This window comes from Schistocerca americana, chromosome 2 (assembly GCF_021461395.2).
Source record: "Schistocerca americana isolate TAMUIC-IGC-003095 chromosome 2, iqSchAmer2.1, whole genome shotgun sequence".
Lineage (NCBI taxonomy): Eukaryota > Metazoa > Arthropoda > Insecta > Orthoptera > Acrididae > Schistocerca > Schistocerca americana.
The window spans coordinates 991,745,372-991,761,591 of record NC_060120.1 but is presented as its reverse complement, the minus strand read 5'-3'; the positions used below and the strand labels follow the sequence as shown (position 1 = coordinate 991,761,591).

Genomic DNA, 16,220 nt, shown 5'->3' with positions numbered 1-16,220 from the left:
TGAAAGAGTAATGCAGTATGTAAAGGGGGACGAAAATCTAATAGTCATGGGCGACTGGAATGCAGTTGTAGGGGAAGGAGTAGAAGAAAAGGTTACAGGAGAATATGGGCTTGGGACAAGGAATGAAAGAGGAGATGGACTAATTGAGTTCTGTAACAAGTTTCAGCTAGTAATAGCGAATACCCTGTTCAAAAATCACAAGAGGAGGAGGTATACTTGGAAAAGGCCGGGAGATACGGGAAGATTTCAATTAGATTACATTATGGTCACACAGAGATTCCGAAATCAGATACTGGATTGTAAGGCGTACCCAGGAGCAGATATAGACTCAGATCACAATATAGTAGTGATGAAGAGTAGGCTGAAGTTCAAGACATTAGTCAGGAAGAATCAATACGCAAAGAAGTGGGATACGGAAGTACTAAGGAATGACGAGATACGTTTGAAGCTCTCTAACGCTATAGATACAGCAATAAGGAATAGCGCAATAGGCAGTACAGTTGAAGAGGAATGGACATCTCTAAAAAGGGCCATCACAGAAGTTGGGAAGGAAAACATAGGTACAAAGAAGGTAGCTGCGAAGAAACCATGGGTAACAGAAGAAATACTTCAGTTGATCGATGAAAGGAGGAAGTACAAACATGTTCCGGGAAAATCAGGAATACAGAAATACAAGTCGCCGAGGAATGAAATAAATAGGAAGTGCAGGGAAGCTAAGACGAAATGGCTGCAGGAAAAATGTGAAGACATCGAAAAAGATATGATTGTCGGAAGGACAGACTCAGCATACAGGAAAGTCAAAACAACCTTTGGTGACATTAAAAGCAACGGGAATTCCACTGTTAAATGCAGAGGAGAGAGCAGATAGGTGGAAAGAATACATTGAAAGCCTCGATGAGGGTGAAGATTTGTCTGATGTGATAGAAGAAGAAACAGGAGTCGATTTAGAAGAGATAGGGGATCCAGTATTAGTATCGGAATTTAAAAGAGCTTTTGAGGACTTACGGTCAAATAAGGCAGAAGGAATAGATAACATTTCATCAGAATTTCTAAAATCATTCGGGGAAGTGGCAACAAAACGACTATTCACGTTGGTGTGTAGAATATATGAGTCTGGCGATACACCATCTGACTTTCGGAAAAGCATCATCCACACAATTCCGAAGACGGCAAGAGCTGACAAGTGCGAGAATTATCGCACAATCAGCTTAACAGCTCATGCATCGAAGCTGCTTACAAGAATAATATACAGAAGAATAGAAAAGAAAATTGAGAATGCGCTAGGTGACGATCAGTTTGGCTTTAGGAAAAGTAAAGGGCAATTCTGACGTTACTGCTAATAATGGAAGCAAGGCTAAAGAAAAATCAAGTTACTTTCATAGGATTTGTCGACCTGGAAAACGCGTTCGACAATATAAAATGGTGCAAGCTGTTCGAGATTCTGAAAAAAGTAGGGGTAAGCTATAGGAAGAGACGGGTCATATACAATATGTACAACAACCAAGAGGGAATAATAAGAGTGGACGATCAAGAACGAAGTGCTCGTATTAAGAAGGGTGTAAGACAAGGCTGTAGCCTTTCGCCCCTACTTTTCAATCTGTATATCGAGGAAGCAATGATGGAAATAAAAGAAAGGTTCAGGAGTGGAATTAAAATACAAGGTGAAAGGATATCAATGATACGATTCGCTGATGACATTGCTATCCTGAGTGAAAGTGAAGAAGAATTAAATGATCTGCTGAATGGAATGAACAGTCTAATGAGTACACAGTATGGTTTGAGAGTAAATCGGAGAAAGACGAAGGTAATGAGAAGTAGTAGAAGTGAGAACAGTGAGAAACTTAACATCAGGATTGATGGTCACGAAGTCAATGAAGTTAAGGAATTCTGCTACCTAGGCAGTAAAATAACCAATGACGGACGGAGCAAGGAGGACATCAAAAGCAGACTAGCTATGGCAAAAAAGGTATTTCTGGCCAAGAGAAGTCTACTAATGTCAAATACCGGCCTTAATTTGAGGAAGAAATTTCTGAGGATGTACTTCTGGAGTACAGCATTGTATGGTAGTGAAATATGGGCTGTGAGAAAACCGGAACAGAAAAGAATCGAAGCATTTGAGATGTGGTGCTATAGACAAATATTGAAAATTAGGTGGACTGATAAGGTAAGGAATGAGGAGGTTCTACGCAGAATCGGAGAGGAAAAGAATATGTGGAAAACACTGATAAGGAGAAGAAACAGGATGATAGGACATCTGCTAAGACATGAGAGAATGACTTCCATGGTACTAGAGGGAGCTGTAGAGGGCAAAAACTGTAGAGGAAGACAGAGATTGGAATACGTCAAGCAAATAATTGAGGATGTAGGTTGCAAGTGCTACTCTGAGATGAAGAGGTTAGCACAGGAAAGGAATTCGTGGCGGGCCGCATCAAACCAGTCTGTAGACTGATGACCAAAAAAAAAAAAAAAAAGTTGTAGACAGTCTTTTGGCTACAAAACTGTACACACTCGTTTAACCCTAATAGTCCTTCCTTTGAAAAACATTTGTGTTACTGCTTGTTTCTGTCAACAAGACAGTTCCAGTTGTACTTCTATGTCATGGCAACTTTCGTCGAACCTGTACTTGTATCTCAGAAACAGGCTCCAGCTTTGACAGTTATGAAGAATTAGTAGAAAGTCTAGCTGCAATTGCTATACCAGTTTCATACTCCTATGTCAGTTATGAAAGTCAGTCTTGTGCGGTTGAGATAAGAAAATAAACTGGTAAAAAGGAGTGATTTAAACTATATTTCATGAGGAGTTTGAAGCACTATTATATGACATAAAATATTCTTGCTATAGTACATATGCACTTACTCACTTGTGGCTCTTCTGGTAGATTTAAAGTCTGTTTCATTCATTAATCATCTGTGTATCTGTGACTCAGGTGGTTATGTGTCAAGTCGATCCCTGGATGGCTTGGAATTAGAGTTACAGAGTTTTCCATGCCATTCTGTGCAACTTCGACTGTTAATATTTCGTGTAAGCAATATGTAGCAAATTATGCTTGAGACACTACACTTTAGATCATAAAAAAACAGGCCAGATGAGTAGGTTACTAGATCTAAGGAAGCAACGACGTGGATCATAGATGGTGCTGCACTATTATTTATAGTCTTTCATCCTGCAATTGATTTACTTGTTACATGCTTGGTTAGGTAATCATACGATATTCACTCATTTTTGAAGTTGGAAAGAAAAAAAGGGATATTTATACAAATCAGTTTATTTCTGTTTTACATTTCATGTATGCAGGACACGTCCTGGTAGCGTGTACAGGTCAAGGTGTTGGGCTCAGCCATAGGTTTCAGTGGCCGTATTTTCCGTAGCCCCCGAGTCCTCCAAAGCTACCGCCGTAGCTTCCACCGAAGCCGCCGCCGTAGCCTCCGCCGAATTTGCCTCCGAGGCCTCCTCCGAGACCACCGCCCAGGCCTCCTCCGAGACCACCGCCGAGACCTCCGCCAAGGCCGCCGTGGCCAGCGCTGACGACGTAGGGCACTGGACGCTTAACGACGTAGGGCTGAGGTACTGGGACGGACACTGGGGTGGGGACCTTGACGGGGACGGGCACAGGGTTGTCTACGGGGACAGGGTATGGCTGCGGTACGTGGACAGGAACAGGCCGCTCCACAGGGACTGTGACTGGGACGCGCACTGGAACTGGGATGGTATTCTCCACAGGCACTGGGACAGGGACGGGGACTCTGTTGACAGTCACCTGCGGTGCTCCACCACCGATGCCAGCTCCAATGCCGCCTCCAAGTCCGCCGCCGAGTCCACCAGCGTAGCCGCCTCCGTAACCGCCTCCGTAACCACCTCCATAGCCGCCTCCAAAGCCACCACCATAGCCGCCTCCGTAGCCACCACCGAAGCCACCTCCATAGCCTCCCAGGGAGCCGGTGAGACCGCGCTTCTCCTTCACCTGCTGCTCCTCAGCCAGGACTGACAGGGCCAGACCGCACAGGTACACGCACACCTGTTGAGGAAAACACCATGTTCTGTACAACTGTGTGTACTGGCTATGCAAGCGTGTTGCGTTAATTCTGAAACAGCGCAAGATGTCATTACAGATCAGATAATGGCTGTTTTGAAAAACAATAGGAACAGCACCTCCTTCAAACAGTAATTCCTTGCGCTGCAATAAAACAGCAGATTTGAAGGGTACTGACAGTCAGATTATGCATGGTCGACAGATGTGTGCTACACAGGAAAGAAATAATTACTAATTTTTTTGTATTACTGCTTTTTGGATGTCTGAACTCCACTTTTCAATGAAAAGGTTGCGTAATTTCCTTGTGATATAGAAATGAAATGCATTATTGCTTTCTGGATGTCTGAACTCCACTTCTCAATAAAAAGGTTGAGTGATTTCATTGTCATATGGAAATGAAATGTAGTTGATATGCAGAGCATGTAAACCTCATTGTGAGTACACAAGTGTACAATGGAAACAGATTATAATTACAAAGTTTCTCAGTGTCAAACAAAAAATTAACTAACTCACTATGAATAGTGAAAACATTCATTTTTTTTACTTACTACACGAATATGTAATAAAAAGTGGGTGTTCCTATCTACAAAAACGCAGTTGATATCCGTTTGACCTATGGAAGCGCCATCTAGCGGGCCAACCATAGCGCCATCTGGTTTCCCCCTTCAAGCTAGACGAGTTTCGTGCTTTGTAGTTTTTTCGTTTGATGCTTATTTCATGAGATATTTGGCCCCGTCGCTATCAGTGGACCACGCTGTATATTCATGTGGCTAGTGACGTCACTTCTGTGTCGTCAAAAAAGCACTACATCAGGATTACGGCATGTTTTATGAATCAAATTATTTTTCGTATAGTTCTCTGTTACTCCAGAAACTAATCTTCCATATGATTTATTAAATCAGTGTAGTATCCAGAGATGCTCACAGACAGCCGGTTCTGTTTGCAAGCAAATCATGTTTGGAAGATGTTGATTGAACCTGACTGAAAGGGGCTGGAAAAGCTAAAAACATACAAAAAGAAGAATCACAAGGATAATACCAACACCAAAATGAAACAGAACCTTATTGTGGTGTGTACCAAACTTTTGTTTTATCAGATGATTTATGAAACTATTTCTTTCTTGGCAAAAAGTTACAAGGCTTAGTGGAGTATATTGGACGATGTAATTAATTACAGGTTAGATGACAGTTAGGTAAAGGTGCCAAAGAGGTAGTTCTGACGTTGAGCTTGATAATGGAAGCAAGACTGAAGAAAAATCAAGGCACGCTCATAGGATCTGCGACGCACAAAAAGAATGTAAAATAGTACAAACTGCTCGGAATTCTGAGGAAAAATATGAGTAAGTATAGTGGAAGTCAGTAGTACAAAATCCAAGAGAGAACAGTAAGACTGGAGGACCAAGAACCTAGTGCTCGGATTAAATAGGGTATAAGGCAGGGATGCAGTCTTCCGCCCCTACCGTCAAATCAAGCAGGAAAGAAGGTTCAAGAGTGGAATTAAAATACAAGGTGAAAGGATATCAATGATAAGATTCGCTGATGACATTTCTGTCCTCAGGGAAGGAGAAGAAGATTTACTATGGCTGTTGAATGGAATGAACAATCTAATAAGTACAGGATATGGATTTAGAAGAAATCGGAAAAAGACAAAAGGAATGAGAAACAGCAGAAAAGAGAACAGTGACAAACTTAACATCAAAATTCTTGATCATGAAGTAGACGAAGTTAAGAAATTCTGCTACGTTGGAAGCAAAATAACTCGTGACGGCCGAAGCAAGGAAGACCTAAAAAGCAGACTAGCTCAGCCAAAGATGGCATTCGTGGTCAAGAGAAGTTACTGACATCAAACATAGGCATTAATTTGAGGAAGAAATTTCTAGGAACTTGTGTTTGGAACACAGCATTGTATGGCGTGCCATAGGAGAACGTTGAAAATTAGGTGGACTGATAAGGTGTTACGAGGATTTCGGAAGGATCCGAGAAGAAAGGAACATATGGGAAACACTGACAAGAAGAAGGAACTGGATGATAGCACATGTTTTAAGAAGTCAGGGAATAAGCTCCGTGGTACTAGAGGGAGCTGCAGAGCATAAAAACTGCAGAGAAAGTCAAAGAGTGAAATACGTCCGACAAATAACTGAGGACCTTAGGGAGCAAGTGGTGCTGTGAGATGAAGAGCTTAGCGCAGAAGAGGAAATCGTGGTGGGAGGCATCAAACCAGTCAGAAGACTGACAGCTCAAAAGAAGAAAATAACTAGTTATCAGAATGGAGTTATTTTGATCTCTCACGTCGAATGAAATACTTCAAAAGGGTTTTTAAAAATTTGCCAGTAAATTGATGAACTGTGCTATTGTATCAGGCTTTGCACAGTTCGCACGTGGAAGCCATCCACAACAAAATCTGTTATGTCACTGCGAATAAGAGATGGTTCTGACTTCCAGTACATGTAAGTAAACGTGGGGACAGTTTCTAAAAGAGAAACCAAGTAAGATAACTTGAACCACGCGAACGACGCTGGCAAACTAAATACAGGTGAACGATAGATACGAAAAAGGATGGGTAATCTCAGGCGGTATAGTGGCCGAAAGTGTCTGTCGCTTTACATCAGAACCAAATTTTACTATGTGGAATTTTATTTCATAGTTTCCAAAGGAGTCTGAAATGAGCTTTGTCGCACTTTATCTCTGATTTATAAAAAAGAATGCATAGTTGGATAGAATTACAGTATTTTAGAACAATATACGTGAACGGTTACAGGAATATGTGGTTGTTACAACACCCTCAGACAGAAACGCGGGAGGTTGAGCAACTGAGATAAAGTAAATGCACATAAATATTGTATGAGACGCAAGCAGAAAGAGTGTCACCTCTGAAATGAGTACCCATTTACTGTAGAGTGTAATACCATTGGATAGAAATCCCACTAAATATCCAATTTGTGACTGAAATACTCATCAGTGCGATATAACAGCTGGTCGGCGGGCACTACAATGTTTTGAATGTCAAATCAAACACCTTTCAGCCGTCTAAATTTCCAATTTATTTTATTTTGTTGGGCTACCAGTGTCAGCGATATATTACACCATTTTCATGTCCATTGATCGATGCGCAGGAAGATTCCAACCCGGTTCCGGTCAAAATAGGGGCCACTATTCAAAGGCTGGTGTCTGTAGATTTCTGAGACAGCTATCACTTCAAACATCACCTGCCGACTGTTCAGTGCTGTACACTGTTCGAACTGTCGGCAGGTGACGCCTGAAGTGATCACTGTCTCAAAATACTACAGGCACCAGTCTTTGAATGATGCTCCCTATTTTGAGCGTAACCGAGGTTGGAGGGGACCTGAAGATGGCGCACAATATCGCCGAAACTGGTAGCTCAATAAAATAACAATCTGGATATTTAGACTGCGAAAGGTGTTTGATTTGCCTTTCTGTACTTAACAGCCGAGGTTCCAAACCATCTCTGAATCGATGGACATGCAGAATAAAAATGTCCTGTTGGGCAAGTGTGGTACCCACTACTGTGTCTACTTTGGGGAACTGATATGAGGAGTAATCTCTTTCCGTCCCGATAATTTTATAGTGTGTTCAGAACTGTGATTACTGAGTTACTCAATGTACTCACCAGGATCCTCATTGCTGCTTGTGTGTCCTGCTGGGAGCGAGCAATGACTGATGCTGCTGCCAGGCGCTGGTGAGCTCTTTATACAGGGCTCTCCCACCTTCACTCTGAGCAATTACCATCTCCTGACTCGTTGGAGCTCCAGCGCAGCGCAACGGTTTCGCTACGCGAGTAAGCTGTACCGGCTTAATGGGACACCGAAAGTATTTCTGAGAATGACGACTGGAATAACTGGTGTGTTGCAAACCCCGTGGTTGCTGAGTCATCTGTGGCACCACGTACGTCGATGAAACCCTCTCCTGTCGATCCCCTATCTTCTTTATCAAAAATTGAGTTACATTATTCGTAGAAAATTATCACCTGTTAGGTATAGTTCCCACTCTACAATCCGTTCCTTTAGTTTGTGAAAAAACGACGTTCTGTCAATGGGGGAGAGTGACTGACGTATTATACACGTCTTTTCATTTTAGACACAATCATATTTATAATATGAAAACAATTATTACTGGCGTGTTTTACTGTAAAAAAAATCTCCTACTTAGTATTTAACACTTTTGTTATGTCTAAAACAACATAATTTTTTTAAAGAAGTACTGAAACGTAATTGTTTATATCACTTTGAAGTTCTATTACGATTTTTACATTTATATGTGAGGAACGGCTAGTTTTAAGTCACTTGAACATGTCTGAAGACAGATAGAAACGCTACAATACTTGAATGAAATGTATTTTTTTTCTACTAATCTAATTAACTGTAACTATTTGTATTTTTTAAGTTTACTTCTTTGTACTCCGGTGTTATTTTCAGATTTATATGACAACGCATCGTTCAGGAACAACACCTACGACCTATAGAAATTCACTTGATGTATTTCCTTTATGTTAATTATGAAAAGAACTGGCAAAAAAGTTTTCAGATTTAAGTTTGTAACATAGATTTTTTCTTGTTCTATTGTAGGAGCTTATGACGGATAATGTATGACAGGCACTTGTAATAATTGTTGTCATATCATAAATGTGCTTGTGTCTAAAATAAAAAGTTAAGTATGGTGTAATTTGTTTTTAACACTTTGATTATAAAGTGCACTGACAATGTCATTTAATGTATACGAAAAACCTCTTGGGTGTTCAGGTATTTAGTGATTTTTGTCCAAATCGCATCCGGAATTCAGACGCTCTGTGTAAACAATTCATCCGTAAGTATCTTGCAAACTCCGGTGCAACGTTACCTTTGTGTTGAAGATCTGTTGTAATGAAGTATGTTGTACAGTAAATATTCAGTAAATCTTCGAGCTGAAGTGAGACAAGACCGTAACATCTAACTGATATTAGACGCATATTCCTTCTCGTAAGACAACAGAATTGATCATTGTTCTTATTGAGGGCCAAACAAAAAATTGTGACACCTTTAGTATTATTTTGTCTCGTCGTGGAGCGTCAATAATTATGAAAGGCACAAGAAAGTAGCTGACAGTTCCAAAATAAACGATTTGCATGGACCATTATTTTAACAAATTATTGTACGGGGGTCGTTCCGAAAGTACTGCTTCCTGTTTTTATTCATGGAAACTACAGGAGATACAGAAATCACAACAGCCCAGCTAAATAGAGCAATATTTCAGTTACAGACTGCCATTTTTCCAAATGGTTCAAATGGCTCTGAGCACTATGGGACTTAACATCTGAGGTCATCAGTCCCCTAGAGCTTCGAACTACTTAAACCTAACTAACCTAAGGAAATGACACAAATCCCTGCCCGAGGCAGGATTCGAACCTGCGACCGTAGCGGTCGCGCGGTTCCAGACTGTAGCGCCTAGAACCGCTTGGCCACTCCGGCCGGTGCCATTTTTCCACTTAGTCACCATCATTCGTTATGCGCTTTTGCCAACGATGAACCAGAGCCTACGTGCCACGCATGTAAAAATCGGAACCAGCTGAGGTTGACCACTTCGTTACAGCTTTGACAACAGCATCCGAGCCTTGAAAATGTTCGCCATGTAGTCCATCTTTCAGAGGCCCAAAGAGATGGAAGTCTGAAGGCGCTATATCGGGACTGTACTGTAGATTTGGTAAGTAAGTCCAGCTGAATTTTACCATTTACAGTTGTGTGACCGCAAAACTGGTGTGGGGCCTGACGTTATCATGTTCCAGGTGATAGTTGGTCTTCTGCTCCGGCCTTATCCTGGAAATTCGGGTTTTCAGCTTAGTCAGTGGCGTCTTGTAGCGTGCTGAACTGAAAGTTTCTCCAGCCTCCAATACATGCAGAAGAACCATACCCCGGCTATCACAGAAGACTGTGCACATCATTTTGTCTGCAGACGGCTGTGTCTTGAATTTATTCTTTGACGGAGAATTCACATGTCGCCATTCCATGGACTGTCTTTTGGCGATGGTAAGAGCTTACGGGACCAAACTTCTGAGGTCATCGGTCCCTAAGCTTACACACTACTTAACCTAACTTTAAGTAACTTACTCTAAGGACGACACACACACACCCTGTAAGAGGTCCATGACTAAGGAATTTGTTGCTAGCGTACTCGAGTAGATGTAATTTCGATGGATTGCTCACGCGCTGCCTGCGATATGTAAGCTATAAGAGAATCTCAGACAAAAGAGCAGTGTTGGCTGCAGCAGGAACTGTGTGGCAGTGGGAGTAAGTAGTAGCTAGCAGTCGTGTGTACGGAGTTGGCTGGGCCGGTCGTGGGGAGCGATGGCGGTGCCTGAGCGATGTAGTATAAGGTAAAAGCAGCCTCGTACATATGTACTATTGTAATATCAAGTCCCATGTAAATGCTTTTAAAAATCTTTTAATAATAATCTTTCTTATAAAAATTAACTTTTTGACAATCATTCATCTCAATTTAAAGAATTTACTAATTTCTCCAATCCATGGTCATCCCGATTATTGTAAAGAAAAATCAGTTGTTTCCTTTTATACATGAGAAATCTATCGGCCAGCATTTCACTGGGCTGTGCCAGAAAAATTTCTTATAGGAGCAGATGCATACGCGTTATCCGGCGACTTTATTGAGGTAAGAATTTTAAATTTATTCAGAATGAATTTTCAAGGCCATAATGCAGAAAGATTAAGGAAAGGCAAACCTACGTTTCTAGCATTTGTAGACTTAGAGAAAGCTTTTGACAATGTTGACTGGAATAATCTCTTTCAAATTCTAAAGGTGGCAGGGGTAAAATACAGGGAGCGAAAGGCTATTTACAACTTGTACAGAAACCAGATGGCAGTTATAAGAGTTGAGGGACATGAAAGGGAAGCAGTGGTTGGGAAGGGAGTAAGACAGGATTGTAGCCTCTCCCCGATGTTATTCAATCTCTATATTGAGCAAGCAGTAAAGGAAACAAAAGAAAAATTTGGAGTAGGTATTAAAATCCATGGAGAAGAAATAAAAACTTTGAGGTTCGCCGATGACATTGTAATTCTGTCAGAGACAGCAAAGGACTTGGAAGAGCAGTTGAACGGAATGGATGGTGTCTTGAAGGGAAGATGTAAGATGAACGTCAACAAAAGCAAAACGACGATAATGGAATGTAGTCGAGTTAAGTCGGGTGATGCTGAAGGTATTAGATTAGGAAATGAGACACTTAAAGTAGTAAAGGAGTTTTGCTATTTGGGGAGCAAAATGACTGATGATGGACGAAGTAGAGAGGATATAAAATGTAGACTGGCAATGGCAAGAAAAGCGTTTCTGAAGAAGAGAAATCTTTTAGCATCGAGTATAGATTTAAGTGTTAGGAAGTCGTTTCTGAAAGTATTTGTATGGAGTGTAGCCATGTATGGAAGTGAAACATGGACGGTAAATAGTTTGGACAAGAAGAGAATAGAAGCTTTTGAAATGTGGTGCTACAGAAGAATGCTGAAGATTAGATGGGTAGATCACATAACTAATGAGGAAGTATTGAATAGGATTGGGGAGAAGAGAAGTTTGTGGCACAACTTGACCAGAAGAAGGGATCGGTTGGTAGGACATGTTCTGAGGCATCACCAGTTTAGTATTGGAGGGCAACGTGGAGGGTAAAAATCATAGGGGGAGACCAAGAGATGAATACACTAAGCAGATTCAGAAGGATGTAGGTTGCAGTAGGTACTGGGAGATGAAGAAACTTGCACAGGATAGAGTAGCATGGAGAGCTGCATCAAACCAGTCTCAGGACTGAAGACCACAACAACAACAACAACAACAATGCAGCACAGCTGACGTCCAAAATTTCACAGTAAATTACTAAAAGAGTATAAGTGAGCCACAATTTTATTGAGGGGTTAGTCACGATATTATTGTGAGGTTACGGAATAATAATCTGTTGGTAGGTTACGAAATTTATGTGCTGGTAGGATACGTATTTAAACTATTGGGGAGAATGTGATTTGGGAGGTTACACTGAATGTGAATGTTATACATAAATTATTTTTGACTGTGCTAAATTACACTAAATGTGAATGTTATATAAATATTTTTACTGTTGAGAGGCTACAACCCATGCCCGAGGGAGGCTCGAACCTCCGACGGGGGGAGCCACGTGGACCACAAGACGCCTCAGACCGCGCGGCTACCCCGCGCCGTAACTGTCTTTAAGTTTCCGGCTCGTAATGTGACACTGCGTCTGATCTCCGGTGATGGTGCTACTCAGAAAATTGTCACCGACAGCTTCATATTGGTTCAGCATGTCCCGAGAAATTTCCATTCGGTGAGTTTTTTTGTTCTTCTGTAAGCATGCGTGGGACCCACCTCGCACCGAATTTACGATAACCGAGACGATCCAACATTGTTTCCAAAGCGTTAGAGCTGACATTCAGCGTTGCACACAATTCTCTGGTCGTTATCCGCCGGTCAGCACGGATGAGTTGATCAAGACGCTCTTCATTGCGAGGGATGACGGCTGGGCTGGGTCGATCGAGCCGTGGCTTTCCATGCACACCCTTTTCACCACCTTGACAAGTCAACCCCAATCGCCTCACATTGCTCACGTCTATTGCATAGTCTCCATATACATAGATAGATTTCAATTGTGGCAATTTCTTCAGTGGTGAGGAATTCAATCACACATTGCTGTTTTATACGCGCGTCCATATCAGACTCCATTGCGAAACACTCTTCTGCTGGCACCAACTACCGCACAACTACTGAACCATCTACAAGTGAAAGAGGACGGGTCAAACACTAGCACTTCACCAACGACATCTGATGCGGACATCCAAAATCATCATAAAAAAAGGAGGCATTACTTTCGGAACGACCCTCGTAGTATCGAAACAGATAAAATAAATCGTGCAGTCACCATTTAGCAGCGAGGATTCCACTATACACGCTGAGTCACAAATGCCCATTGCGTTCTTTACACATTCATTTTCGCAGAGCAAGTGAATGATCTTACAGCATATTTAATCTATGTCCCGCATATTACACTTTTTAAAATCTAGAGGTATGCTAATTTTTTGTTTAAGGAAATCATTTTCTCTCTATCACTTTCAGGCGAATAGATGTTTTGGAAACAGCTTTGTTTTTATCACGCAGTTTTACAATACCGGCAACCGCTGCACACTTGCACTTGGCGCACGACTCTGAGGTAGTGAGTTCGGTTCCTAGTTGTGGAAGACTTTAGCACCGCCACTTGTTGGCGATAGCGTGAAATTCATAATTACCTTTCTTTACCACAGTACCCTTGATAAAACTCCAAAATCCCTGTGTGAGGGCATGTGGCACCGTCAGCAGCGGTGTGTTCAGTGGATAACGTTAAGATTTTCTCCTCGCGGAGACTAGGTGTGTTGTCGTTACGTTCGTATCGTTATAATTGACATTCCATTATTAAGATATCTGAATGGGTGCGTCCCGAAAGCCACTACAAAGTACAAGCACACGTCACAGGCAACCACTTGACAGAAATACACATTCAAACTTCGTAACTGCAAGAGCAGGTAAGTGTGAAAGCTATCCTATAATTAGCCTAACAGCTCTTGTATCAACGTTACTGACTAGAATAATATGCAGACGAATGGAGAATTGAGGCTCTCTTGGGTGGCGATCAGTCTGGTTTTAGGAAAGGTGAAGGCTACTGTGAGGCAGCTCTGACATTACCTTGTTAATGGAAGCAAGAGTTAAGAAATATCGAGACAGGTTCCTAGCATCCGCGTATCTTGACGACGTAAAATGGTGCAGTATATTCGAAGTTCTAAGAAGTAGGGCTATAAGCTGTAGGGAAATACAGAAAATAAACATTATGAACGAGAATGAGCAGAGAATGGAAGGAATGCCCGACCAAGAGCGAAACGCTCGGAATCAAAAACGTGCGGGGCTGAAGTCTTTCGCTATTGCTGCCCTGTCTACACGACGAAGAAACAATGGCGGAAACATAAGAAACGTTCACGAATGAGGTTAAAATTCACGGTGACAGTTTATCAATGACAAGATTCACTGATAATGTTGCTGTCCTCTGTGAAAACGAAGAGAAGAAAACGATGGATGAAATGAACAGTCTAATGAGTACAGAATATGGATTATCGATAAGTCCAAGACATCTGAAAGTAACGGGGAGTACCAGAAATGATATTAGCGAGAAACTTATCGAGTGACCACGAGGTGGATGAAGAAAAGGAATTTTGCTAACAAGGAGGACCTAAAAGGCTGATTAGCACATGCAAACAGGGCGTTGCTGGCCAAAAGAAGTCTACTAGTATCAAATATCGGCCTTAATTCGAGGGAGATATTTTCGAGAGTGTACATTTGAAGCACAGCATCGTATGGAAATGAATTGTGAACTGTGAAAGCCGGGAAAGAAGAGAATCGAAGCGGTTGAGATCTGGGGCTGTAGAAGGATGTTAAAAATTGGGCGGACTGAGGAGGAACTCTAGAAAATCGGCAAGGGAAGGAACACATGTTGAACACTAAGAAGAAGAAAAGGACCAGGGTTATAGGACATCTGTTAATACATCACGGAATAACTTCCATGGCTCCAGAGGGAATTGTAGCGGGTTACATCTGTAGGGAAGACAGAGGTTGAAATATATGCACAAGTAATTGAGGATGTTGGGTGAAAGTGACACTTTGAAATAACGTGGTTTGGCATATGATACGAAATGGTGGAGGGCAGCATCAAACCAGTCAGGAGACTTACGGGGAAAAAAAATGCTCAAGGAAGAGATTGCAAATCACCTTGGCGTTGTACAGAAGGCCACTGCGAGATTCTCACATTTGCTGCCAAAACTCTTTTCCTAAGACTGTGACTTTTCCACTGAAAGCGCTCTGCGACATTCGGCCCTTTACTTTTCTGCACTGTAAGGGAAATCTCGCACGTTCATCCTTGATTTAAAACGCTATCAATCACTCGGTACTCAGTACAGTGCCACCGCCACCTACAGTGGCAACTACAGTTTCGAGTGGCGTCGTGAATAGGCGTCTTACTTCATCTTTCGGAGTTGGAGCTCTTGTATTTCTTCTGTGCTTGCAGTTAAAAATGATGGATATAGCTTCCGCCCTTTATGCAAAACACTGTTTTTCTTGATACGCAAAGATTTTTCAGCACCTCAGTGCCATCATTAGTGGGTTTTGTTTATTGGACAACAGTAAAAGTGAACATATGTTAGGTTTCAAATGATCTAACAAAATGAGGTCTAAGGACAGTTTTTGTTCGATTTTGTTCCTACCTTGAGGATAACATTATATCGTTTTTCAGGACCATCTGTATGGTGCCTGCACTGATAGCTTGTCATTTGGAAACCAAACATTGAGAATGTTAATTTATCAGCGAGTTAACCTATCCTTTGATTTTTTAAAAACGTGATTTTGGTGTGGCAACCGTACAGATGGGCCTGCAAACCCATAAAATGTAAAATAAAGGTAAGAGCAAAGGCCTCATTTTATTAGCTCAGTTGCAACCTAAAATATGTTCTCTTTTACTGTTGTCCAATAAACAAAACCCACTAATGATGATATAGATGTGCTGAACCTTTTTCGAGTAACAATAAAAAGCAGCGTTTTGCATAAAACGCTGAACCTATGTCCAATAATGAGTCTTATTGTTTTTTAGATAGTTGAAAAAATAACGTAAGTTACAGTAATCACACAGGGTAAAATGTTAGTCAGTCCCTTAAAAGACAGCCGGCCGAAGTGGCCGTGCGGTTAAAGGCGCTGCAGTCTGGAACCGCAAGACCGCTACGGTCGCAGGTTCGAATCCTGCCTCGGGCATGGATGTTTGTGATGTCCTTAGGTTGGTTAGGTTTAAGTAGTTCTAAGTTCTAGGGGACTAATGACCTCAGCAGTTGAGTCCCATAGTGCTCAGAGCCATTTGAACCATTTGAACTTTAAAAGTCAACAGTGGTCGCCGTAAAGGGTGGAGAACTGTTAGCAAATGGCCTTGTGACTCTCCAGTACTGACACAAGTTATGGCAGTGAAGTGACGTGTATGTAGGGATGTAGGTGTGTATGTGTATGTACGTATGTATGTATGTGCGTGTGTGTGATTCTGTTGTTTGGAATCAGTCCAGAAATATGAGTTGACGTGGAGAAGTGACAGAATGGTAGTAAGTTATCGTATTCGGATGTGTCTAGCACCATAT

At 41.7% G+C, this 16,220-nt stretch overlaps 1 protein-coding gene across 1 annotated transcript in view; it reads right to left on the bottom strand.

Moving 5' to 3' along the window:
* The window catches only part of LOC124594595 (pupal cuticle protein 36-like), a 56,922-nt gene extending 49,149 nt beyond the window's left edge, over positions 1-7,773 (bottom strand). The window contains exons 1-2 of the mRNA XM_047132968.1: positions 7,658-7,773; positions 3,355-4,015 (exon numbers count right to left, since the gene is read on the bottom strand). Of these exons, the coding sequence (XP_046988924.1) occupies positions 3,355-4,015; positions 7,658-7,669 (673 nt within the window). The 5' untranslated portion in view covers positions 7,670-7,773. The remainder of the gene's footprint in view (positions 1-3,354; positions 4,016-7,657) is intronic.
* Positions 7,774-16,220: the final 8,447 nt, after the last annotated feature.